Genomic DNA, 25954 nt, shown 5'->3' on the forward strand with positions numbered 1-25954 from the left:
ATTTGCTTATCAGTTTTTTCAGCATTAGCCACAAGGCCACAGTCAGTGTTGTGTTAACCCTATGAATCCCATCGGTACGTTGTGACAGGCTCACCAATGACCCAGTGTCCTCAAACATATTTTAAGTGCAAGAGAAAATGAATGAAAAACAGTCGTGTTGGCAGCTTGTTAAATATAACATGCACATATGTTATGCAATCATTTACTGTACTGTAAATGTTTTTCACAGAATATAAATGGAGAAAAACAACAGTCATTTTTCCCAAAGCAAAATTTAGAATATGGAAAGTCTCAGTCACATTGGACCAGGTTTTCTGGAGGGAGGGAGAGAGTGGGATTTTAAAAACATACGTTGAATGCATGTGCGATCACCACCAGTGAGACGTTACCCTCTTACAGCAGGTTCAGTTCACACATGTCAGGGGCGTTGTGCAGCGAGCATTACTATCTGACAGTGACACCTTCTGGGAGAGCGGGGACTAGCCTTCCCTTTCCCTCTCATCTCTTCTCCCTAATACAGCCATCCAGAGCCCTTACTGTTCGCCTCTCAGCGAGCTATCTCTGCTGCACACGTTTCCTGACACCAAGCTATGTCATATCTGCATCTGAAACCTAGCATCCTTCAGACTCAAATTACAGTCTAGTTAGAGCACTTGCTTTATTTAGCCTATTTATCTATTTCATGTAAACTGAGTCTGTTTTATTGTGATATCAATTATCACTAAATGTATCGTGCTAACTATTTGTGACGACAGTGTCATATTTCTTTCTTTCTATCAGATATCCCTTAATGTGCTACATATCTGTGGTGTTACTGGCTAAGTAGGTTTGCACACAGATATGAAGTATTTGAGTGAGTACACTGATCTTTCTGGAGTGCAGCCCTGTACACGTTGTGCCTTACGTTGCTGGCATGAATTTTTTACTGGTAGCTGATTAACCAGTGGCCTTTCTGTTTGTTCTCACCTAGACCTACATGTTGATTTGACATTAGTCATCATCATGTGAGGTTGAACATGCTGAAAGCAGTAATGCCAAGACTTTTTTTCCCCGCCCTGTGTTCCCTTTAAAAACTGATGTAGTATTTTTGACCTAAGATGGCTTCATATTTTTTCTGATGCATTCAAAAATATTTTGGAGATACTGCTTATGTGGGTATAGTTTGGTCATATTTGTTCAAGGCCCTTTCAAGGCCCTGAGCAAGTGTCCTTTCATTCTTCTTTTTACTTCTTTTTTTACTTTTGTTCTTTTGTCTCAGATCTTTTGGAAATGGGAACCGAGTGTGAGTGGGACAGAATGAAGAAGTTTGCCCCTCCCCCTCTGTTTGAGTCAAGGCCGTGTCGCTGTCATGGGATAACTGTGACTTAGCAGGGATCACACACATTACACAACTGAGTGTGCAGAACTAGTTTCCCAGGCTTTACAGTGCGCATATACACAACTGGAATACCCTCTTCCTTTTAGCGGTTCCTGTGTCTTGTAGAATATTTTTCCATCGGGTTTTTGTTCTAAAGGAAGTGGGGCTCGTAGTGACAGTAGTTGTCAGTTCACTAAGTGAAGATGGCAGAGTTTTGTATGAGATAATGGTTACACTTTTGGTGAATTCCATTTGCTGTTTGCAGATGCTGTAAAGATGCTAACTAGCTATACTGTTACTGCAATTTTATCATCTTGTTTTCGGCTGCCAGGTTGAGGAGTACGTTTTGCTGAGATATTATGAAGCTTAAGAAGAGTTTGTTTGTCTCTGAATCATTGCATTGTGAATTATATGAATTTTACACACTGAGAATTCGTACTATGCCTTTGAATTTGCCATGTGAATGAGTCCACGTGGTTGCAGAATTGTTTAAAAATCCTAAGGGTAAGGTATATATTTTTATCGTATTTTATATCAACAGTCCTCCCATATGAATGAGTGAGTGTCTAGACTATGTGTGATATGGAAATTCTGGGGTGATATTAATGACCAGTATTTGCCTGGCCCTATTGGCTAAAAGTTTCCACATTCATGGTAGAAGTAGATGAGCACCGAGGTCAGACAACTTATGTAGAAAAACGTAAACAAATTTTATTTGCTTACTTTATCATTAAGCAGAGAGCATGTAACCCATCCCTGTAGCTTAGTTTTAGAGAACAACATTACATAAAATTAGCTGTAGAACAAGCTGTTCTCTTTCTGCTCTCCACATTCAACACCGGCTGAAACACACACAGCTTACATTTTAATGAAATTCACAGCATCAGCGGCGCATGAAATGTGCCTCCTCCCTCGGGTATGTATGATGCGTTGTCCCATCGGACCATCACATCTTCCATAATCTTAGTATGAATATGGTTATTTTCAACTATTATTGGCGATACCGACATGACCCCCAAATATTATCTTACATCCCTTGTCTAGACGATATGAAATTATGTTAACAACAGTCCTTTGTGTTTAGGGTAACCAGTATCTCTATTATACCTTGTGGCCATAGCAACATCACGCATAATATGGTGAACAAAAGCCATAAAAGAAAGAGCGCCCCACTGCCTCTGATCTTATGTGGCATGAACTGTCCTTTTCCATTCTGCATGACCACTTCATGTAGATAGAGGAAAACAGATCTGAAAAGAGACTAGACGAATGGAGAAGACCGCTCTGAATGGGAAGCGCAAATTGCCACTCGTCCTCTTTGATAGTGGTCATTTTTTTCATTAACGCAGCACTGAGCAGCTTCTTGTGGGCCATATTGGTAAGCGATCCATGCGAGCATGTACCTTCGGAGGGGGAGTCAGTGTCTGTATTCATTTCAGCTGAGGGAAGCCTGGTTTGGCTGCGGGATCCGTGGTGGCGAGGGCTGCAGGCTGTCTGTCTGTCTGTATTTGTACTTTAAGCGTCTTTTTCAGTGTCTACGTACTTGTCTGTTTGAGTGTGTTACTTTGTGTGTGCGCACGCGCGCATGTGCGTGTGTGTGTGTCTCCCTGTGTGCAGTGTTAGGAGCTGTTCAGCCCTCAGGACAGTGGGGAGTGTCAGATTCCTTAAAGCACCTCTGAGCCTCTAAGACCAGCCCTCCTGGCTGACCTCCACCTCCTCACTGTCCTGTTCCTCCCCGTTACATAATCAGCCGTGTGTTTACATGAAGGAATCCAGGTCCACTGCGTTGCAAAGAACTACGACCTCGGTGTCACTAAATTTTTAAAATTACATTCTTGCTGACACCCTCATCCAGCGTGACTTGCATGACTTAAGATCCATTTACACGTGCTGGACCCTGAAATAGGCCAAGTCTCCTCTGAGCTTCAACATGAATCCCCAGACGAAGAAGGACAGAGGATCAGCAGTTTCAAGACTATTTGTGAACACATAGTGTAAACGTTCGCCTCCCAGACAAAACGTTGTGTTTGTAGTTTAAATAAGAGGTGGGTCAGTCAGGTTGGCAGAGTTCAGTTAAGTCCCAGCTGTTGAATCGCTTTGATTTCAGTTTGGTTGAGGAAACCCTGAGCAAGAGTTTGTAACCTGTAAGGATATCACTTAGAATAATTGTCCGCACTCATTGCAGCACTGGAGAACATTACAGTTGATATGAATTCAACTCAACCAGCCAAAAAGGGGAAGAGTCAATTGGCGATCAAATATTTTAGGGTACTTCTCAGTTTATTCAAAAGGTGAACTCTTTTTTTCCCACAATGTTAAAATTTTTTAACTGTGTATGAAGCCCTCTATCTCCACGACCATATTGTGTTGCTATTTCTTAGGAGGAACCTTCTCCTGTCCCCACCTTATCTCCCTTTGCTGCGTGCTTTATAAAAAGGACAGGATTGCACTAATCTGGTTATGTGATTACCGCCCTGTTCACATGCTATTATAGGGGTGATTAATGAATAGTGAGCAAGGCTTCAGCTTTGCTGGCCCTTCTGCTTGAGCCTGTCTGCTGGGTCTCTTGGCTTGTCTTCGCCTCCACAGTGTTCAAGTGCAGTACGTGGGCGGGGCACCTCAAGTCCCGTAATGGAAGCTCTCTCAAGATGGCAGTGGTCTGTGTTGATGTTGCTTGGACTAGGCTTGAGGGAAGTCCACTACCATTCACTGTGATGTTATTCAGTTCATATGCCTATTTTCTGTTCACTGAATCCTCTACAAGGTGTCAGCTCTTGATCTTCATAAGAGCTGTGGCCTTACATGCTTTTTAACATGTGCCAATGCGGGGATTTCTGCTAGGTTTAAAAAAAATCAAGTCACATTCCATTTAAGTAAATTGAGAATTCCGGTGTACAACAGTTGCTGCCTGGTCAGTTTTTCCCTGACACATGATCACCCAGCTTGGTTTTATTACTGTTGTGTTTCTTGACATAGGAGATAATAATAAAAACATGCAGTGTTACACTCATAGCTAATGTAATAGTGTTGTTGCAGATTAAAGCTTTTGAAACCCATTGTAGAGATTTCTCAGAGATGATATCTTAAGATTTCCATTAATTGGCTCTTTGTTTGTGTGTTAAGATTGTCATGTTGTGTCAAAGGTCCTGGACGTAAATCCCAGATGAACATTACTCTCCAAACAATCTTACTTTTTGCTAAATTCTTAGCAGGGTTTGTATAATTTGATATTTTACCTCCTTAAATTTAGCCGAACACATACGTTCCAATAAGGATTTTAAACAGTGGAAGTTTTTGTAAAGGACGTTATAGCGCAGTATAATTAATTATGCAATGGTGTAGTAATGTGGGGTTGAACTCAGACCCTTAGCTCTCATGTACTCCTCTGTTCTGCTAAATAACTTGATTAAGTCTATAAAGGCTGTACTCGTGTATACAGCATTGTACTGTACATTTGAGAGTGTTGCTTGACTACCTGTGGCGACACCAGGTTCTGCAGTAGGTGCACTGGTTTTGCCATCAGTAGAAGTAGCCAGTGAGATATGTCTGTGTTTTGGTGTGGGTTTTTTGTTGCTGGTTAGAAAGGATGCTTTAAACATCATGACCATTCAGTGTTATGTGATATATAGCTAAATTTATGATTTGAACAAAAAATATAAAATAATTGTGGATAGATTTATATGAAGACCGCAAGTCAATTATGATCAGTTAACATCAGATTTTTAAAGTGGATTATTTAAAATCTGATGCTTATTATACAGTAATAGTAATACTCCTCATGGCTGGCACAGTAATGTATCACCTGCAGTATTTCATGTAGTGTATGAGTGAATTGTATTACTTGGCCTTTGAGATGGCCAAGTAATACAAGTGGCCAAGTGGCTTCTGTCCAGAACGTTCTGTCCTGTGTGGTGTCTCACGATTCCTGCATTGTTTTAGGTAGATATTCTGTGGTCTGTGTTATGTGCCGCACAGCTCCACACCCTGGGAGTGCTCATTTGGCTTTTAGTAATTGCATTCCCTGCATCTCTGTGGGACAAAACTTTTCCCAGACCAGAAGTATGCCTTATACCGTCCCAGTCTGGCTCCAGTAGAAACTGGTTCTAGCTGGTCCTCAACACAGACAAATTTGCCTGCACTTCAGTCACAAGAATGCACCAAATGAGAAGTTCTTTGATTGGAATGCAGCTGATTCACTGGAATAAACTTTACTCTACAGTTCACCGGGGGTTTATAGAAAGCTATCGCCATAGCTACCGGCATACCAAGCGTCTCTATCTCATTGACATACGTTGACTTCTCGCTCACGAAAATCTTAATAAGAAATAAAATATTAAAAAATTCTTCATTCAAAATGCTCCCTTTCAGAAACAATTATAGACCAAAGCTGGATTTGTCTTGTGTCTGCATCACCAAATCCCTGTCCTCTATGATTTTTTTAATATTATATATTATAGACACTAGGTAAGTTTTTAGCATGAACTTACCTAGGGAAAGAGGCATGATGGATGCGTGTATCTTGGGGTGTCGCTTCATGTAGGCTATGTTCTAGCATAGTGTGGGCCTGCAGACTGATATGAATACAAGTTATTTGCATATTATGCTAATTCTGTTCATTATGTATAGACCGATTATAACACTGAATTATTTATATATCAAACTTTTTTCTTTTATGGAAAGACAAATGTTTTGGTCTGATTTGGATGAAGCTGGGATGGCTGTTTTTCAGAATGTCCAGATTTCAGTTTCATTCTGAGGCAGAAGCGTGTTTGCAAGCTGGCGGTTTCTGAGTCATGAGAAGGCAGCTGCGGGAGGGTGTTTGGCGTGTTTTCCGCAACTCGAGGAGCGCGGGAGGGAGTGTGGGGAGGGAGCGTGGGGGGGGGGTTGGGAGTACGCCGTCCCCGCGTCGTGAGAACGTTGCGCATCCCGCATCGCTGCTGCGTGTGGACACGTGATCCCGTGCGTTTGTGTCTGCGCTCTGGACCCTCCTCCTCCTCCTCCTCCTCCTCTGTGAGTGGCGATGGTCAGGGATCAGGAGCTCAGGGGCTGATGCCGCGCTGCCGCCTCGCTCAGTGTCAGAGCGGCTGATCCCCAGAGCGCACCGCAGCGCAGAGCAGCGTCGGCGCGGCACAGAGCAGCTTCGCATCGCACCTGGGACCCCCCCCCCCCCTATTCCGGCAGGGCCTCTGCCTGGACCCCGCAGCGCAGGAAACCAGGGCCCCCCAACTTCCCCCACCCTCCCGGCTCCCCCTCCCCTCCTCGCCATGGAGCTGGAGCACTGCTCGCACCTGGGTGAGTGGACCGTGGGCTGCCTACCGCTTTTCACACAACCCGCCGGAACTTATCCTCCCCGTCCGGGCTGGAGCCGGCCTCGCTGCGGAGGGGACGCGAGCGTCGCCCCCGGGCTCTCGGGGGGGCTCAGGTGGCGTTTCGGCGCCCGTGCTTTTTGCTTTACCTGGTGTGCCGGGCGCCCTGCGCCCTGACTAACGGAGTGTTAGATGAAGGGATTGGAGCGAGAGTTCCATCTCCCCGTCAGCCGCGCGCCCAACATAGGTGCGCTAGGCAGCTTACTGATCTGCCCCTGCTGGAGCTTAGCGGTTATAAATAGAGCGCGTGGCCGTTTATTACCATAGAGACTGAGATGCGTGGCCTCTTCATTAGCGTGTTATCTGATGCTTTCACACAGCTCGCAGGTCCACATCTGAATCTCCATTTATGATTCTGGAGATTAGCTTCATGTTTGTTTTGTCGTTTGATAAGAGTGATTGCATGCAGTTGAGTTGAATTACTTTTCTTGTTTGTGTTTCTCATAAGATTTTATTGTAGCCAGGAGCACAGTATAACCCTGCATAGTTGTATGAAACAGTGTAGTTGTATGAAAGCTATCTTTTTTTCTTTTTTTTTTGAAAAACAGAGTAGACGTAGCGTGCTGGACGTCTTTGTAGTTCGCTAACATATTTGGAACAAACATTTTGTTCTTATGAGAATATAATTAGGCATAGGCAGGCAAACAAACCTGCAAGGTGACATTCCTTGATGTTCATTCTTTCTACTTTATAACGTTGTCTTATTCATCTCCATTATCTAAACTGTACAGTGATCAGGGTTCTCGAGCTGCCCTATCTGTTTTCTCATATCTGTTAACTTATCAATGTTAATTGACTAAAAAGATTCAGAGCCAGTATTTTTTAAAATCTCTAGGAGATAAACCTTTTCACAGTCTGTTGTCATATGTCTCAAGCATTATTGATACCACACATGTACCATTTTTTGTTTTAGTGATGTAGCTATGGGTTACCAAGCCAGGGATCAAATGTTTGAGTGTAGTTTTTAGGAAAGGGTGTTTTTTGTTCCTTATTTTTGTTCACAGCTTCGTGATTTTATGTACGCACAGTGTTTGAAGTGCGTTTAAGTGCATTATGCATTTAAGGACAGTGTGCGTTGTGCTTGGAGTCGGCAGAATGGTATGGGAAAAGGCGTTTTTTGCAGCCAGTGACCTTATTACTCTTTAGAATTTCGGTGGGAAGCCTTCTCCAGATGCTTTGTGTTTTATTTTCACCGCACAGCCTATTGTAACAGCTGGTGCTGTAGGTCAGTTGATGTCCCTGCGTGCGGCACAGTATCTGTTCATGGGACGGTCTCCACAGCTGCACTCATTCATCAACAGAGGCAGGCCAGGCACTCTCTGTAAGGAACCAGGACTGTGGCAGACCACATCAGCCTCAACAAACACCAGTGAAAGAACAGGATAGTATAGGAATGGATTGAATCTTTAAATATATATATATATATATATATATATATATATATATATATATATACAATAAATCTCGATTTCGTAGTTAAATAGACAAAAGTGCTGGCGCGCTGTGATTTTAAAATATAATTTATTTTAAGTTGAAGTTTGGATAAATTTGTATGCTTTTTTCCCCTCTACCACCATCGTTCATTACATAATGCACTCTGCTGTGTCAGTATTTCAGTACAGCCGCTACTGTAAACAAGCTGGATGGGGGAAAGCGGGGTGTGCGTTCAAACAAATTGATTAAAAACGGTCAACTAGTGGTTTGAATTCAAGTTATTATTGCCAGTGTGTGTTATTTGAAGCTTGCTTATTGTGCCAATGCTAGTGAAAGTGGATACTATGTAGCCTATTCTCAGCACATGCAAACAGCTATTGGAGTGAAGGTATCTTCATGCCAGCAACACTGATCGTTTGTTGAATCCATTTATTGAAGCGCAACTGTTTCACAGAACTTGTTTTAACTGATGATTTGGAGATTGACAACATCCCTTCAAATGCATTGTCTTTGTAAAAAAATTCACTGAAGCCCAGCTCGCACACTGATAGGATTAACTGAGGATCTTGTTAGATATTTTTGCACTTGTATGTGTGTATGGGAGTGAGTGCATGCATGTGTTAGCACCTGTGGTTAGAATTGGGTATGTTGTTCATTGAAGACTGAATTTTGTATTGATTTAGTCATTTTAGATTAGTGGGTGGGTCGGTAGATTCTGATTAATGTACTGCAACCCAAAGTTAATTCTTTAAATAAGCACACAGTATTGAAAGCATTGACTTGCTTGCATTTGGCATTGACACGTTTTTCCTCTACGAGGAATTTGCTAGTTTTTCAGCCTTTAAAAACGTCTGTTAAAATGGCGTAGCCAATTTCCGCATGTTTAAATGTAAAAATTTGGAGGAAAAAAAAGTAGTGGCATTTAGCTCCTTAACTTGCCGATTCCTTTTTTGGCTAGCTATCTGCTGCCAACATGATGTTTGACTAATAAGATTAGTGCGTCCAGTAGATGGAGTCCTTTGAGAGAGATGATTGTCTCTTCCTCTGAATTTTCTTTGTTATTTATAGCAAAAATACCACAAGTGGCTTGATCTCAGCCATTTGGATATGTGTTTGTTTTTATGTCTTATGCTTTTCCCCTTTTTTTCCATTTGGGGAAAGTTTGGCTTGCTCAAGTGTTTGTGTTTTTGTATATCGGCACCTCGGGAGATTTGGGAGAGAGCAGACAAGACACCACCGTTTCTTATCGCGCCACTATTCACATGTCGGGCTCACACAGAAATGAGTAAAAGGAAGACACCAAGGACCCTATTTACTAAGCCCTTTAGCATGTGCAAAACTTTTTAGCACGTGCAAAACCAATAACATGACAAGTGACTGCAGTGATTGGTTGTGGTATTTGTTTTGCACCAATCATTGGTCGTGTTATTAGTTTTGCGTGTGCTAAAAGGTTTCGCGCATGCTAAAGGTCTTAGTAAATAGGGCCCTAAATGTTCACCTCAGCCTATGGACTTGCAGGCGCCCCATCCACCAGCAGGGATTGTCAATCAGCGATGAGGCACTGTCATCCTAGACAACTCCAGCTTCTCATCCCCGGGCAGCGACGCTAGAGCAAGCAGGACTGCTAAAAACAGTGGGCCCCTAGATTCGATATCAGGCTACGGGGCCCCGCCATGCGCTTGGACAGAGATACGTGCTTTTCATTGGACTGGCCTTGGCCTGCGTGTGTGCAGGGCATGGATTTGCAGAAGAATGCAGAGAATCTCACACATTCTTCCAAAGCATCTGGCTTTGCGAACTCGACACAGGAAGGACACGCACATCGCCGTGTCAACAGACAAGCAGCCCGAGCCACGTGGCCTGTGCTGACCCCACAGGCGCTCAGGGTTACTCTGCCCGCCGTGGCCCTCCGCCTTCGGTATCCGCTGTGACTCTCGATGGGCGCGACAAAGCCTCTTTTCCAGCAACTTGGAAACGGCCCAACAGGCTCGCATGACGCTAACGATGATGCGCGCAAACTAGGTCACAGTCTTATCCCTTGTATATTCAAGTAGACTGCATATCATGGGAGTACATTTCATGACCTCCTGCTTTCACCATCATCCTCCTGCCTTAGAATGCAAATATATGTACTGCGATCCTTACACTGCAAGATTTTGCTTTATGACAAGAAATGCTTATTCGGCAAATGGTCACTGTGCAAAGATCACCTGCTTCTCGGCTGTTGGGTGGCTTTGCTAAAATAGTTTAAATTTGTTTAATTTAGAAGGATAAGCCTGGCTAAAATATTTTGAATTCATTTTCTTTGAAATGGCAGCTATAACATGTTTAGAACCTATGTTTGTTCTTAGGAATATTTCATCGTTCCTGTCCAATCAGATGGCTCATTGGCTAATCCTGCTGTTACCGTACCGTGGCTGTACAGATTTCACCACCGCCCACTGCAGCCACCAATAGCTTTTCAAAGTCCAAAAAAAGGACCAGGGCTAAGCAAAATTTTGATTTCACCTTGGTCACCGGGGATTGACCTATGCAACATGTCAGCTCTTCGCCTCCACCATAGAGACACGCATATTAACTTGGGGACTTTTGCCCGAGGGCTGTTTTAGGCAGTAAATCCTCATTCAGCCGCCTCACGTTGCACGTTGCACCCAAATCATAATGCACTCTGAGCCAGAATTAGACACAGGAGTCGGCGTGGATCACAGAATTATCCCCCCGATTCAAAGAGGATTTGATGTAACTGGTGGCGGTGACTACCTGAAAGTTCACTGCCGCCAATGGCCTTTCCCCATCAGGGCTTTTACTGTGACGGCTGTCTTGCTGGAGAAGATCTGATACGTTTGTAACTGAATTCATTTGATTCCTCCATGCGTGTAAACACTCTGTTCACTGATGATAGTCTTTTAAATTGCATCGCACAAGGGCACTCTGACTGATTTTCCACGTAACATAATTACCACGCTGCTTAGGCAGGAAGCTTCTTATTGCAGTCTATGCCAGATGAAGACAGCAGTGAAAGTTACAGGTACAGACAAAGTCAGAGATCACAAGCAGCAAGAACCTGAAAGTGCTACACTCAGGAGAGTATATTGGTTGTTGTAGATGATAGACATTTTTTTTTTCTTTTTTTTAGGCTTGGGGGATATAGTGTAGCGTTGTTGGCAAATGAACATTAGCAACAAGCTGCTCTGTTGAATCATCTGCTTTCTGAGATCAACGAGAACCAGTACACCACAGTGGAGGGCCCCCATCTCAGGTCACAGTTTGGTGCCAGAATGTTCTCCTGTGAATCAGTTCGGCTGCAGACAGATTGAACGTCAATGTTAATGACCACTAGGAGCGCTAAAGGCGCTACTGGCGTTCCAACCACGGGAACTTTGGAATGTTGCCATGGGGACTAACTGTAATCTGAAAGAGCAGAGATCGCTGGGGGTTCAGAAAAAGTGGGAAGTTTTCCAGGTTATCCAGCTAAAGATCTGAGGTTAGGCAGTGCGGTGCCAAAGGACTTGGAATAACCTGAGGCTGTGAAAGAGGGGAGTCCGATTACTTGCGAGTGGTAAGGTGAGAGTGTAGGAAGTGCCAAACTCCTGGCCCGAGAAGGGGTGCATCCAGTGGTCATGTTGGAGTCAATAACAGCTGGGGGAAGGTTTGAGGTTCTGCTGGACAAACTTGTTTATTTAGCGACAAATAATAGGAGCAGAACCTCCACAGTGGTCTTTTCTGGAATTCTTTGCAATTTATATGGAGATTATTTGAACGCTTATTCAAACCTATTCTAGGAAAGATCAGGGAATAGCTCTGAAACAAGGGGAACCTCTTAAAGTAAGAATGGATAATCAATCAGAGGGATACAGCTATAATGGGCCAGTGTATGCTTTGAGTATTTAAACTCTGGATGACCCAAATGCCTTTCTGACCCCTAAAATTTCCACCTCTGGTCAAGAGACATTCATAGTCAGTGACTGTAATTACCCCTTTATTAATTAAGTTAATTTAATTTAATTTAATTTTTGTCACAGTGTTTAAGCTGTCTATCCTTATAATTGTTGGTAATTAAACTGACCAGCCTCACTAGCTAGCTTTGTTGTTATTGCAGTCAGCTAGTAGTTTGACTTAGCATGCCTGCTAATTATGTTTTTGTCTATTATTTTGTTTCTTTGCTTGTTGTTGTTCAACTGCCACTGAGTAGGTTGACAAATCAATAGCAACAGCAAAATTATTCGGATACTTGTGTGAACAGATTTTCTTGCTAGACAGCTGCCTACATAATGTGTACCTGGATTCAGCACATTGTACTGCTGTAGGTCTAGTGTGATGGACCCAATTAGGTTTGGTATGATGTTGTATTATGTTATGTGGAACTATTCATGTATAACCTCCTATTAAAACCATTATACTTTACGCATTACCCTGGGGCGGTGCATCTTGTATGTGACTTGAGTGCTGTCTAATACAAACTTTAGCCATTGCTGTCTAGTTGTTATAGAAATTTATTTTTAGTTGAAGTATTTCCACTAAAATCACACAAAGCTAGCTTTCAACAGGAGCTAGCTTTCAGTAGAATTCCAGAGCAAAAGTTAAATAAAATAGTATTCCCAAGTCTGGTACTTAACGGTTTCTCTGTCTTATCTGCCAGTTCCATAGAGCTGATTTTTTGTGTGTAACACATTATGCTAAATCAATTGCACACAAAAAATTAGCAAAATCTGATAGTGTTTAACCTTTTGTTTGGTCTGCCTTGGTTTACAAACTAGGGAAGAACTATAGGCTACCAAAGACAGGCAAAGATACATTAGGTTGAGAGGATGTCCATAAATAAACCCTGCTGGTTCTACCAGCGCATGCTGGCTCCTGCATTTCAGCTGCCGGTTGACCATTAACCAATTATATCTATCCATTAACTGTATATAATCAATAAAACCTCGGTGCCCAGTGGATGATTCACTTGTTCTGAACTGTGTTCTCAATCTCTCAGGCCATATGGTGGCTTAAAGGGTAATGCCACCCTGGTTTTTTCTTTTATGTGCAGAAGAGTGGCTGTCCTCCTGATTAAAAGCTGGCTGTACTTTTAGTGAGTGCAGAGCTATAGCCTCAAACTACTGCACATGCCCCATTTTCTGGCTTTACTATGGACTACGATGGGGCAGGCGTTTACAGTCTATGGACAGGTGTCAGACAATGGCAGTGACAGGTGGTCACTCCTACTGAATGGAGGGGCTATGCATTTCTACTCGGCCTGGAAGCTGTTCTTTGACAGAGGCTTCCGTTACTGGCTAGCAAGCTAGCCATTAAACGAAAATCTAGGTTTACGGTGTTCAGTTCAGTTTACTTGTGTGCTTAAGGTCTTCTGAAAAGAAAATGCCACTTTGCTGTAGTCTGGCAAATTTCAAGGGTTTAACATCAGCGAAGGGAGGAATTTATTTTTACCAGCTGCTGTAAGAAGAGGGTGAGAGAAAGCAATGGCTGCCTGTGATTAGGAATGCTAAATATCCTCCAGATGCACCTGCCAAGCACGTAAAGAATGTACGAGTGTACGCCCCCTCCACCTAGGTTGGGAGGTGCAAGGCTATCTCAAAATTCAAATTACTCGCCCATTGTAGTTCCTCAAAAATGAGCAAGGGTAGAGGTGTGTGTCATTATGATGTATACCTCCATCAGATTTACTATGCCACTGTTGTTATTTCTGTGCAGAGCTTGCTTTGGCCAGCCTTTAAAAGAAACTTTAGAAGTTATGACTTCAGTGAAATGATGTTAATGTTGTTTTATGGTGGAATTTCCCTTTAAATCCATTTTGGACCACTACAATGGCAACAGACATTCATGTTGCTAAAAGGAGCCTTGGGAATTGTTTATTTTGTTTAGTTAAAAGTTTTTTTTTTTTCAATTTGGAATTCACCCTTTCTAGGGTAACGTGCTGCATTAAGAAGAAGGAAATAACAATGTTGCAGTTGCTGAGACTTTCCCACTTGTGTTTTCTAGCCAAACGTCTCAGCTGTGCTGTGTTGGCAATAACACAACACTTGTTTTTCAGATGTTTTCTTTCTCTCTTGTGTACTCTGGAATTCATTGTCCGAAAGACGCCTTTTTCTGCATTTGGTTTTCTGACACGATTCCCTTTGTGAAGCTCTGTGCACTGATATTATCTGTAATTTTAAACACAGAAAGGGTAATGTTCCAGTTGTACCATAGTTTGTTGTTCAGTGCAGGTCTGTACTCGAATCGATGGCCTTTCTTTCTGTGGTTCTTACAGGAGATGGCAACCCAAAGGAGAGCAGTCCATTCATCAACAACACAGACAATGACAAAGGAACTCTCTATGATGGGAAGAACATGGCTCTCTTTGAGGTACAGCTCAAATTATTGTTATTATACGATTTCATTGATAATCATTACTTTGCTTCAATGTTACATCTTTTTGTGACTATTGTACCCAGTGTGCTGTAGTGTGTTCTTTGTTGCACAAAGAAACTTAATAATTGGATCTACCTGAAATACAAATAAAAACTAAGATAATAAACTATGAATTTTCAACTACTAAATGTCCCCAAATGAAATGGTTTTAGAACTAATAATAGCCAAAGGATGACTGTGAAGCTGCTACTTTTCCTGTGTTTTGTTCTCTGTGTGTTGAAAGGATGTGCCATGCTCAGAATACACCATGCATTTTGCCTCTCTCCCTTTTTCCACATGAATGCAATACTTCCTATTAAAGCACACCAATAAAGTGAATTGCAGGGTTTGAGGTCTGCTTCTGCCTCTCTGTCGAATTTCTGAAAAATGGAATGCGTTAAGAGTAGTCATTCTTAAACCCATTTATTTATTTTTAGCCTCCAAATTACCTTCAGCATGTGAAGGGCTGCTCAGCTCCAGAGCCGTGTCCCTGGTACACACCCCACGCACTTGCATGAGATGCCGGTTGAAAATGGAAACCGGGCTGGTCGCGTTTGAACGCGAGCGGTCGCTCAGTTTTAAGGGTACGATGGGCTCTTCTGTTGACAGGAAGAGATGGACAGCAACCCCATGGTCTCGTCACTGCTCAACAAGCTGGCCAACTACACTAACCTCACCCAGGGCGTTATTGAACACGAGGAGGATGACGATGATGAAGGACCAAAGAAGAAAACGGTCAAAGTAGGTGCTGAAAATTCAAATGCACGCTTTAGTGCATTTTAATTGTGACATCGCGTTGCATGAAATCTAACAACATGAGTACGACACCATACTCTGATAAAACCTGATAAAACCGCCCAGCCAATGCTCCGGGAGGTAAATCTCCAAAGGTACATTGTGTAACTGGTTTGAACCAGGACGCTTATTTGGTAGGTCAGCCCTGAGGGTTCAATGTAGTTCAACTCTGAATTCAAATGTACCCAGCAACTTCCCATTACATTTCAGTTGAGCTGCTTGAAATCAACATTACACTCAATGATATCTAACCAGTGAGTATTCAGCCAACCTGTGATATCTAACCAATGAATATATTGCTGACCCTCTCAGTGAATTTGAGAAAAAAAATGACCCACACAATGTTGTGTGGGATAAACCTCCAGAAGCACATTGTGTAACCATTTTTGACTGGGAGACATTTGCGCGCCATATGCCTTTTGGTGCTCATGCAAACGTACGCCTGCTTTGCTTTGAGTACGGGCCTCTGTGCACTCACCCTACAGTTTTTATTCTGTCTCAGTCCCCGCACTCTGATCCTGATAATACAGAAATCAGACACACATTAAGCCTGCCTCTTCTACAGGTTAGCCTGTGGCAAATGTTTTCAAAATGTATCAGGAAATTATAAGTTGTTTACGCAGAACCATGTGAGGGATGAAGAACCTTTTCAAATGGCACATCCATGTGGGGTCACTGCCAAAATGTGCACTGTAACATTCCCACGGTTGCCGCCCTGTTTTGAGTGTTCCTCTCAGAGAACATAAGAGCACTCTTCCGACAGTGGACTGCCACAGCCTTTGGCAACACGTTGCGGGAATTGTGTCATTCATTCCAATTCTAGAGGATAGTTCTTCTTTTGCACTTTCTGTTCTTCATTGGTTTTTTTTTTTTTTTTTTTTTAATAAAATGAATGAGAAATGAAATGAAAATGAAACCCCCGCTGTTGCCGGGCAGAATAAAAGCTACTGCACAGGGCCACAGTAAGACATGTCGGTCCCTTGCCAATTTCCTCCATCACGGTAAGGCCCTGTCTGCTTAAGAAGGGTCCATGTTCTGAACGAACGAAGCATCCACCCCCAGCCGTCTAAAATCGGAAACAAAGGGGTGCGCAGTAGCCGTATCAGAGCTTTGTGAAATCGGCCTTCGTGTGAATTTTCATCAGAACTGTTCTCAAAAGTGGAGGCTATTGACGCACTTCTCCCAGAAGCTGGGTAAATTGGGCGCACCTGGAATGTCTTTCCACATGAAAATTCTTATTGCAGATGAGGTTGTTGTTAGATTGTGCTTAAAGCAGCACATAGGTCCTGCTTCCACCTACAGTCTGGTCTTGCTGTAAGGGCTTTTCATTCTAAATTCTCAAAAGAACTGTGTGTTTTACCATTGTGTGGATTAATTCCATGCCTTATATAATGATTTATTTAGCATTCACATCAAGGTGATAGATTAATCCTTATTACGGGGGAGTGCAAGTGTGATAAATTGAAAGAATTAATGAGGAAAACCGAGGCACTGAAGCCATTGCACTCTGCTCTATAAAGTGCTATCTCTAATAAGTATAAGATTATTGCTATGCTTCCTTTCCTTGCAGTTAGATGCTACAGATAACGGTAAAAGCCATTATTTTCTCCTGTGTCATCATAATGTCATCAATCTTAAGTACTGTGTGCTGTACACAGACTTTTTTGCCAGGCCCTTGAGCCGTTGTTGTATGGGCTTTTCACAGGATCTCAAAGGCCTTTTTGTGTTACAAAACTTGATTAGAGAAAAGAGGTGGTTTAGGTGATATTTTTATGTACAGGCTCCCAGATGATAGAACTCCTTGCTTAACTACCTTAGAGACACATGAACCTTCTCTTTATAAGTCCCTCTGAAATAGGCACTTCACACAAAATGTGCCTTGTTTGAAGTGTTTACAGTCCATTAAACAATAAATGGGTCTTGTAATACTGGACCACGTTTCTCTTATTTTTCATTTGTGTAGTGATGTGAAAGTTCCGAATGGGTTTTTCCTCCCCTGCCTCCACAGAGTCCGCAGATGGGCACCTTCATCGGAGTGTACCTGCCCTGCCTGCAGAACATCCTGGGCGTCATCCTCTTCCTGCGTCTCACCTGGATCGTCGGCACCGCCGGCATCATGGAGTCCTTCGCCATCGTCTTCATGTGCTGCGCCTGCGTAAGTGCTCGCCACACCTGGCCACCGCACCTGGCTGCCACACCTGGCCAGTGCAAATAGCATTGAGATGGTTTTGAAACGGTGGAGATATTGAGGTTGAAAAGCTGCTGTCCAGTTACACTACCTTGCTCAGTGTAATCAACGTGCCATTGCATTACCACCTCTGCATATCCTATCTGCAATTTAGCCTTGAAAGCTCTTGGGTCGTCCTTTGACATTATTCCTGTTACCCAGAGTGCTCTCTGATAGCTTCCTCTGCCACAGGCCTGCTGGGTGCTTGCTGTCGATCTGTGTGCGTGTGAAAGTGGTGAAAGTTGCCCAGTTGCTAATCCACAGTTCTAAATGTGGAATGCTTCTTAGACGGCACTCACTCCTTTGATTGCACTTGGCAGCTTGATGCGTGTAATCTCCGGGGCTCAAGTGCCTTGCCTTTGACTCAAGGCCTTATTTATATCGTACCGTAGAGCGCAAGCACTACCCTTAGCATGCATCCTTGTCACGTTGTTCTTGATCGAGCGACTCCTGTTGCGTTCTACTTTTTTTTGGGCGAACAAAACTCTGTAGTTAATGCGGTTAATGTAAGAGAGCTCTTAACAGTGTCCATTCTATTTTGCAGTTAATGACTGTAATAGAATGAATGACTTTTAGCAGGAAGGCCCCAAGCTGTCTGAGGTCGGTTTCCTACAGACGTATCGATCCATTCGCTGTCCCCGTGCTCAGATCAGATGACGGAAGCTGAACCGTCATCGTGAGTTCTTAACAGGAAGGATTTTTTTGTTGAGCAAATCAATTCGGAGAAGTCAGTGGGAACAATATGCTTCATATTTTTAATGATGCAATCCAGGGTGGGTGTGGAGCACCCATTTCTGTCATTCCTGTTAAGTCTCGTTCACACATTCTTAATCTGACAAATCTAGACAAGTATTGATGGTTCCTGGCCATCCATTAAAGACCAGGGGAGACTGATGTACAACCTTCTCTTCGTCTTAAGACCGTAGAGTCACTAAGCGCTCGTCAGAATTAATCCAATTTCCTTTAGTCCAGATCGTCCTGATCCTGCCTGCAGTACTGTACAGCAGTGGCCGGGAGGCGCGGGAGGCTGGCTCTGCTGCAGTAATTCAAAGCGTGCTGACTCGAGGGCAGCTCGCTGGCAGCAATATATAAGCAGTCATTCCCAGTTTCCCGGAAATATTTAGCTCTTTTCCTGAAACACTGGGATGACATGTTGTGGATGGATCATTGTTTTTACGCAAAGGAGTTATTACTGTCTGCCCCTGGCTTTCCTGAAAACCCTGTTTAATTTAGCAGTGCTAAATGTGCTTTTTGGTTCCCATTGTGAGAAACCTGCCTGTATTTCTGAGTAAATGCTTGCATCTTTAGCTTGCGGCCGTTTAGGAACTGGGTAATTTGAATGATACAGCTTTCATTATATTTCACAGACAATGCTGACTGCAATATCAATGAGTGCCATTGCTACAAATGGCGTGGTACCAGGTAAGCTTTCATTTTTTTAAATTTTTTTAAATTTTTCCACATTACTTTTATTAAAAAAAAAAAAATCTTATTACTGCTTATCTATGGAAGCACGTGCTTTCTGTTTTGGGGCTAAACCCAGCATACTGATTTCTGCAAATCCTTAATTTGGTTGGAAAACCACTCCAAAAGAACTGTTTAATTGTTTGAGTTTTAATGGCTATGTTGTTTTTGAAATACTGATTTATCTCTGCAAAATAGGTGTCAGTGCTCTTTTAGGTACCTTTGCTGAAACTTTGTGGCAAAAACAGTTTGATGCTAATGCGCTAGGAAGTGATCGATTGGGCAGTGTCTCTAACTCAAGGCCCAGCAGTAGGTAATGAAGTGCCTGGAGCTCTGGCAGATTTTGTGCGAGAGCTAATGTGTTTCTCTCTATGTCCCAGCTGGCGGGTCTTACTACATGATCTCAAGGTCGTTGGGTCCAGAGTTTGGTGGAGCCGTGGGGCTGTGCTTCTACCTTGGCACCACGTTCGCTGGAGCCATGTATATACTGGGTACTATCGAAATCCTTCTGGTGAGTCTTCCTCCGGTGACTCCACAATCCTGCCGCTTTGTAGTTCAGGGATACAGTGTGTTTACGTAAATATAAAATAACACTCTGAAAGCCTGGCCGGATATGTTACATGCATTGAGCTGTGTTCTGTAAGCAGCAGGGACACGGTTCACTTACGAAGCACTACAAGCAAGAATGCTGCAAAGTGTGTTTGGCAAATAGGGGCTCTGGTATATGAAATGACTTACATTTGAATCTGTTAACTTTTCTGTTGTCCTCAAGGTCAAAAATGACCATGTCCTGAGTCAACAGCAGCCAAAATTAATTAAATTAAATTAAATTAAATTAATTAATTAATTTTAATTAATTAATGGAGTGGACGGAGTGTGGCACAGTGGGTAAGGAACTGCGCTTGTAACCGAAAGGTCGCAGGTTCGATTCCCGGGTAAGGACACTGCCGTTGTACCCTTGAGCAAGGTACTTAACCTGCATTGCTTCAGTATATATCCAGCTGTATAAATGGATACAATGTAAAGTGCTATGTATAAAAAAAAAAATTTAAAAAAAACAAAGTTGTGTAAGTCGCTCTGGATAAGAGCGTCTGCTAAATGCCTGTAATGTAATTAATTAATTTTTATCCCAGAAATGTATTTTTTTTTCAGCATGAAATTTGGACAGTACGTACCATTAAAAAGGTTAAAATTAGCCCTTTTTTAATATTTTAATAAAAGTGGTACCCCACCAGGGTCCAAAGTCTGTCTTATGAGTCTTTATTTAACTATTCAGTTATGAAATCAGAAGTCATAATCAGCTAAGTTAAGCAGCACACATCTCTTACGGAAAATTCACCAGTAGTTATTATTCACCAATTTATTCATGTGACAGGTTTCTACATGAAAAATTTAGATTTAGGGTCACTGAAATTCAGTGAAGAGGCTTTATCAAAGGTGGTCTGGTGAGGGTGGGTCATTTTTGACCCTGTGGACAAGGGGTGCATGCACAGTAAGGAGACAACAGAAGGGTTAAGTTCCGTGATCTTTTAATGATGTTCACATAGTAAGCCGAGTTATCTAGCCTGTATCTGATCAGACGCAATGGCTTCTGAAGGATGGTCTTAGCCCACCCAAATAAACACCATCCCTCGCCAGACTCACGCCCTGTTCTCCCTGTGCGTCCGCAGACCTACATAGTGCCCAGCGCGGCCATCTTCAAGGCCGAGGACAAGGAGTTTGCGGCGGAGGCCATGCTGAACAACATGCGGGTGTACGGCACCTGCTGCCTGGCCTTCATGGCCGTGGTGGTGTTCGTGGGGGTCAAATACGTCAACAAGCTGGCCTTGGTGTTCCTGGCCTGCGTGGTGCTCTCCATTCTAGCCATCTACGCCGGCGTCATCAAGACCATCTTCGAACCCCCCGACTTCCCGTGAGTCAGGCCCCTTCAGTGTGCGCACATTTATACGGTGAACTCACTCAGGTGTGCATTCACACACATACACAGGCAGGTGCAGTCCACGAACACAAGAGTAGACGCAGACACACTCATAGTGCACACATGCATACGTGCACATGCACAATTGCAGTGTGCTCATACACACACTGACGCGCAGGCTTACACACACTAAAAGCAGCAGAGCTAAGCTGGGTGCTTTTAGCTCTTATCTGAACGTTATGTAATCTTTCATCCATTTTCATTAGACTCTCAATAAGAAGTTCACCAGGTCAGATTAAACGAGTGAGTGTTAGTCAAATACATATTAGAGCTCAGTGAAAGGATTTATTAAAATGTTCCACTGAACATTAGTCTGTGCTTTTTGTGTGGTACCGAGCTAAAGTTAATCATTAGTAAGCGCTTGTTTGAGGAGCGTTGTCCTCTGACCAGTTATACACTCATATTATACACATACGGAGGGGTGACTGTTATTCAGTTTCAGTGCTTTTTTGCCAAAATTAAAACGCAGAGGGCCTCACAAATTCTCTCAGAAGACCAGGAACAAGTAATTAACAGACAATATGAATGTAAAACTGACATTTAATGAATTTAGTCATTTGCTAAAAATATGAACTGATGACACCTAAGCCCCCATTTGTTCTGTTCCACACTGTGATCTCCACAGGATCTGCCTCCTTGGCAACCGCACCCTGCAGAACCACAACTTCGACAAATGCCTCAAGACGGAGGAGGTGGACAACATGACGGTCACCACGGAGCTGTGGCGCCTGTTCTGCGACGGTCCTGAGCTCAACGCCACCTGCAACGAGTACTTCAAAGCCAACAACGTGACCGAGATCCAGGGCATCCCGGGGCTGATGAGTGGGGTCATCTCCGGTGAGAGGTGTTAGGGACTGGGCCACCCGAAACCCCCCCCCCCCCCCCTTAAAAAAGACCCACTGGGGCCACTTAACAGGTCTCACTGACGTTCGTCGGATCTTTCCTCATGTGTCTTATCGCTCGCTCCCATGTAGCTAGCTTTTAACTAGTTAAAATCGCAACCACAAATAATTCCTTCTGCTGATTTCTGAAAGTTCCTGTCATTTTGGATCATGTCACAGATCACTACGGAAATGGCTAAGCAACAGCACGTCGCCGTCTAGCTTAAAAATGTTTCCTGCAGATAAAAACTACAAGTACGTCTGGCAGATCAGATCAGAAAAGGCCTTGGACATAATTCATCTAGAGTAGTGCTCAGTGAAGCGGTGTTGGCACACAGACGCTCAGAGGGCGGCAGCAGGCCTTGCGCTGCATCTCGTGTCGTGTTTGCACGTCAAAGGGCTGTGCCAGCGGCGGAAGTGTTTTCTCTGCGGTTTGCGAGTCAAAATACTGAGGGACACGCGAGCGTTTTTGCAACCCGCGGTCACACAGGTAAAACGGGTGTGCGGAGCGGTGGCGTGCTGTCGCTCGGGACCGCACGCTAACGGCGCTGCGCCGGGGCGCGACCTGCTGCGGGGTCACGCTCTCACTCGTTACGCTGTTGTCTCCATCCAGCTGTGAAAGTGACACACTGTGTGCCATGCGATCGGGGACATACCGAAATGCCTCCGAGGAGTTCCAGCTGATTCCAATTACCAAACCTGTTTCAGCAAAACAAAAGAACTGTGTGTGTGTGTTTTTGCCACCGTAAGAGCCACCCACACAGAACGCATGCCAAACAAAACTCCTCCCTCAAGTTGGTCACGCCCCCTTTGTCCCCTCCCCAGGCACTGCCCCAAATCGGTAAAGCATGATGAACCCTAACACAATGTGACTTGTATACTGGCTCTATGCAGTGATAACTGCGCATTTTCTCACGCGAAAATTGTAAAAAGCTGAACACAATATTCTAATGGAATTTGATTTTATGCAAATGTAGCCTTCGTGCTAAGCTGTAATACAATACATTGAATGTCCCTGCCAACCAGTCAGCAAGAAAACATACTTGTTTTGGCAGGACAACTACCATATTTAGCATCATCTTTTGCGCAAAGCCAGTTAAGCAAGTGTAACGCCGTGCTTTCTCTTCATATTATTTTCAAAACAAATTTCTGCTTTATGTCTGTATACATGTAGTTGCCTAAGTGGCCCCCAAAACCCAGGGGGACATTGTTTTTTTTAAACATGGTTTTGAGGTGGCGTTTTTAAATTTATGAGTTCCTTTTCTTAGAGTTCCATTTTAGTTTAGAGCTGTGATTTATGCCTTGGTTTCCATCATAAAACAATTTCCTAATGTCCTATGTAAATCTTTTTACATTTGACATGGTGCATACAGCAATGGTCCATGTGACCATAGTAACGTTGGTCTTCCTGCTGGGTTGTACATAAATAGTGTGTCTCCCCAGTATTGTGCAGTAGCCAGTAAAGCCCTGTCGTCCTGTCTTACAGATAACCTGTGGGGTGACTATGGGCCTGCCGGAATGCTGGTGGAGAAGAAAAACCATCCTTCCGTGCCTGCAGCCGACAGCTCCAATGACGTCTCCATGCCCTTCGTCGTCAATGACATCGCCACCTTCTTCACCCTATTGGTGGGAATCTACTTTCCTTCTGTGACCGGTGAGAACACGCCTTGTGCCATATACCTGTGTATATGCGGATCTGTTTTGCTGTGTGATTATGTAAAACGGCAGGGTTTATTTCTGCCTTTTGGTTCTGAAACACTTCATGGCTGAAATTGACATACGTTGTGGTGTGTAATTCATACAGAAGGGGTAGGCATTCTGAGTAACAGCTTAAAGAGTAAGATGACCGTAGCTAACTACCTGTAAAAAAAAAAAAAAAAAGGAAAAGTTTCTGAGAAATTGTTTCATTTAGTTTCACTGCAAAAACCAAACCCAAACAGTACGCCTATTATGGCTTGTTTATTGTTTATTGAATGCTTTTTGTCCCGTGTTTGCATCAACATGCTTCATTCATACCGCACACAGCCGGTGTAGCACCGTATCTGAAACGGACTCCCCTGATGTTTGTTTCAGGGATCATGGCTGGATCCAACCGCTCAGGGGACCTGAGAGACGCCCAGAGATCCATTCCCATCGGGACCATCCTGGCCATAGCAACCACCTCCTTCATCTGTATCCTTCAGCGGGCTGCCGTGACGGCGGCGGACCCTGCCACTGGTCTCAGGAAGACCCCTGGCGGTTGTGTGAATGTACAGTATGCGAGTTAGCTTAAGAGGGCGTAGTAGATACCCCTCAAGTACTTTCAAACTTATGTTTTCAATTTGATGAATAGCTTTGTCATTAACAAAGAATGCATTGTTTCAAAGTATGACACTGCGGACTGTGCCTGATCAGTCTCAGCTGTGAAACATGGACGTGAATCTTTTTTTCACCTCTTTTGACCCGGGGGGATGTTTTTCTTAATTGCATAATGCAGATATTTCCAGTGTCTTGCTTTTTGGTGCCTGTATAGAGAGCGTGGTGTTGAGAGACAAGTGAGTACCGTTTTTCCGCATTTGTATGGCAAAGAATTGCGGAGCTCAGCATTTGTGTGAAAAGTCTCTGGAAATGGTTGTTTCCAACAGAACATTAGGGGTGTATTTGGGTGAAATTGTGCTGAGTCATTTTTTAAAAAAATTTTTAAGTTAAGCCTTGTAAAACTCATTTTACATTTTTTTTCCATTTCTGTAGCACACAGACCTGAAAAGTAAAACCCTGCACAGGCTTCTTTCAGTATTTTAAGCAAAGATTAGAATTTTTTCAAATAGCCTATTTGGGGGTTTCTCTAGAATACAGCTCAAATCATGTCCACCACCCCCTCCATAACTGTGATGATAAAACATTCATGAAAGGGCTGTGTGTAACTGTAGTGTATCTCTCGTGCGTAGTCTCTCCCTCTGTCATGTGGGTTGTTTGGGAGTGCCAGGCCCAACAGCACTGTTGGACAGGAAGAGAGGCAGGAAGGGTGACTGGCTGCAGTGACACGCAGTAAACCGTGTTTGACACTGCGGTTCTCGTGGTGTGTGTGTGTTTTTGCATGTTGCAGATTTGGAGACTCGGTGAAAGGAAACCTGGTGATTGGCACGTTGTCCTGGCCGTCCCCCTGGGTCATCGTCATCGGCTCCTTCTTCTCCTGCTGCGGGGCGGGGCTGCAGAGCCTCACCGGCGCCCCCCGGCTGCTGCAGGCCATCGCGCGGGACGGCATCGTGCCCTTCCTGCAGGTGGGCATGCCCTACCCTCCCTGCTTGGCACTAAAGCACATTGTTTTTTGCTGGGAAAAGAATGCGCGTTACTGATTGGTCCATTCCACAGGTGTTCGGTCACGGCAAAGCCAACGGGGAGCCCACCTGGGCCCTGCTGCTGACGGCCGGCATCTGTGAGATCGGGATCCTCATCGCCTCTCTGGACGCTGTGGCCCCCATTCTGTCCATGTGAGTGTAAACCCCCCCTCCTTTTCTGTCTCTTCCCTACACTCTCTTTCAGTGTCTCTCTTAAATGTCTTACATTAGGTTTAGGGGTCTTCTCTATCTCATCAGTCTGGATCTGAGGTCTAGTCAGCCATCTTCATTTTCAGTCCTTTTTTTCTGTGCCCTCTCGTTTTCTCTTTCCCTCTCCAGTTTTGATGTGTGTATTGCGTGTTCTCCTCTCTGCAGGTTCTTCCTGATGTGCTACCTGTTTGTGAACCTGGCATGCGCGGTCCAGACTCTGCTTCGCACCCCCAACTGGAGGCCCCGATTCAAGTTCTACCACTGGTGAGCCCCACCCCTCTTACGCATCCCCTGATATCTGAAGCTGTTCTCCCACTAAACTCAGCAGCAGCAATAAACCCATACATGGCCATGGTAATCACCAGCCTCATCGCTAATATCGCTAACCCTCGCCAGCCCTCCCCGCCATAGCCTCCCAGTAATGAATTGTTGAGTACAAGCCGTCCCCTGTGAGCACTGTTGCCCTGGAGAAACGCTGTCACAGGGGGCCTGGCGCTCAGTGACAGTCACTCGGTGCGCTGCTGCTGGATAA

The 25954-nt window shown here is 43.9% G+C and overlaps 1 protein-coding gene across 6 annotated transcripts in view; it reads left to right on the plus strand.

Moving 5' to 3' along the window:
- Positions 1 to 25954, plus strand: part of slc12a7b (solute carrier family 12 member 7b) — a 69054-nt gene that overhangs the window by 24430 nt on the left and 18670 nt on the right. For all 6 annotated transcript variants that reach the window (XM_035413640.1, XM_035413641.1, XM_035413644.1 and 3 more), the window contains exons 2-14: positions 14411 to 14505; positions 15160 to 15291; positions 17354 to 17500; positions 18940 to 18994; positions 19417 to 19547; positions 20707 to 20948; positions 21640 to 21851; positions 23382 to 23549; positions 23969 to 24067; positions 24372 to 24429; positions 24981 to 25155; positions 25247 to 25365; positions 25588 to 25686. In XM_035413640.1, the coding sequence (XP_035269531.1) occupies positions 14411 to 14505; positions 15160 to 15291; positions 17354 to 17500; positions 18940 to 18994; positions 19417 to 19547; positions 20707 to 20948; positions 21640 to 21851; positions 23382 to 23549; positions 23969 to 24067; positions 24372 to 24429; positions 24981 to 25155; positions 25247 to 25365; positions 25588 to 25686 (1732 nt within the window). The remainder of the gene's footprint in view (positions 1 to 14410; positions 14506 to 15159; positions 15292 to 17353; positions 17501 to 18939; positions 18995 to 19416; positions 19548 to 20706; positions 20949 to 21639; positions 21852 to 23381; positions 23550 to 23968; positions 24068 to 24371; positions 24430 to 24980; positions 25156 to 25246; positions 25366 to 25587; positions 25687 to 25954) is intronic.

The sequence above is a fragment of the Anguilla anguilla genome, chromosome 4, assembly GCF_013347855.1.
Source record: "Anguilla anguilla isolate fAngAng1 chromosome 4, fAngAng1.pri, whole genome shotgun sequence".
NCBI classification, from domain to species: Eukaryota; Metazoa; Chordata; class Actinopteri; order Anguilliformes; family Anguillidae; genus Anguilla; species Anguilla anguilla.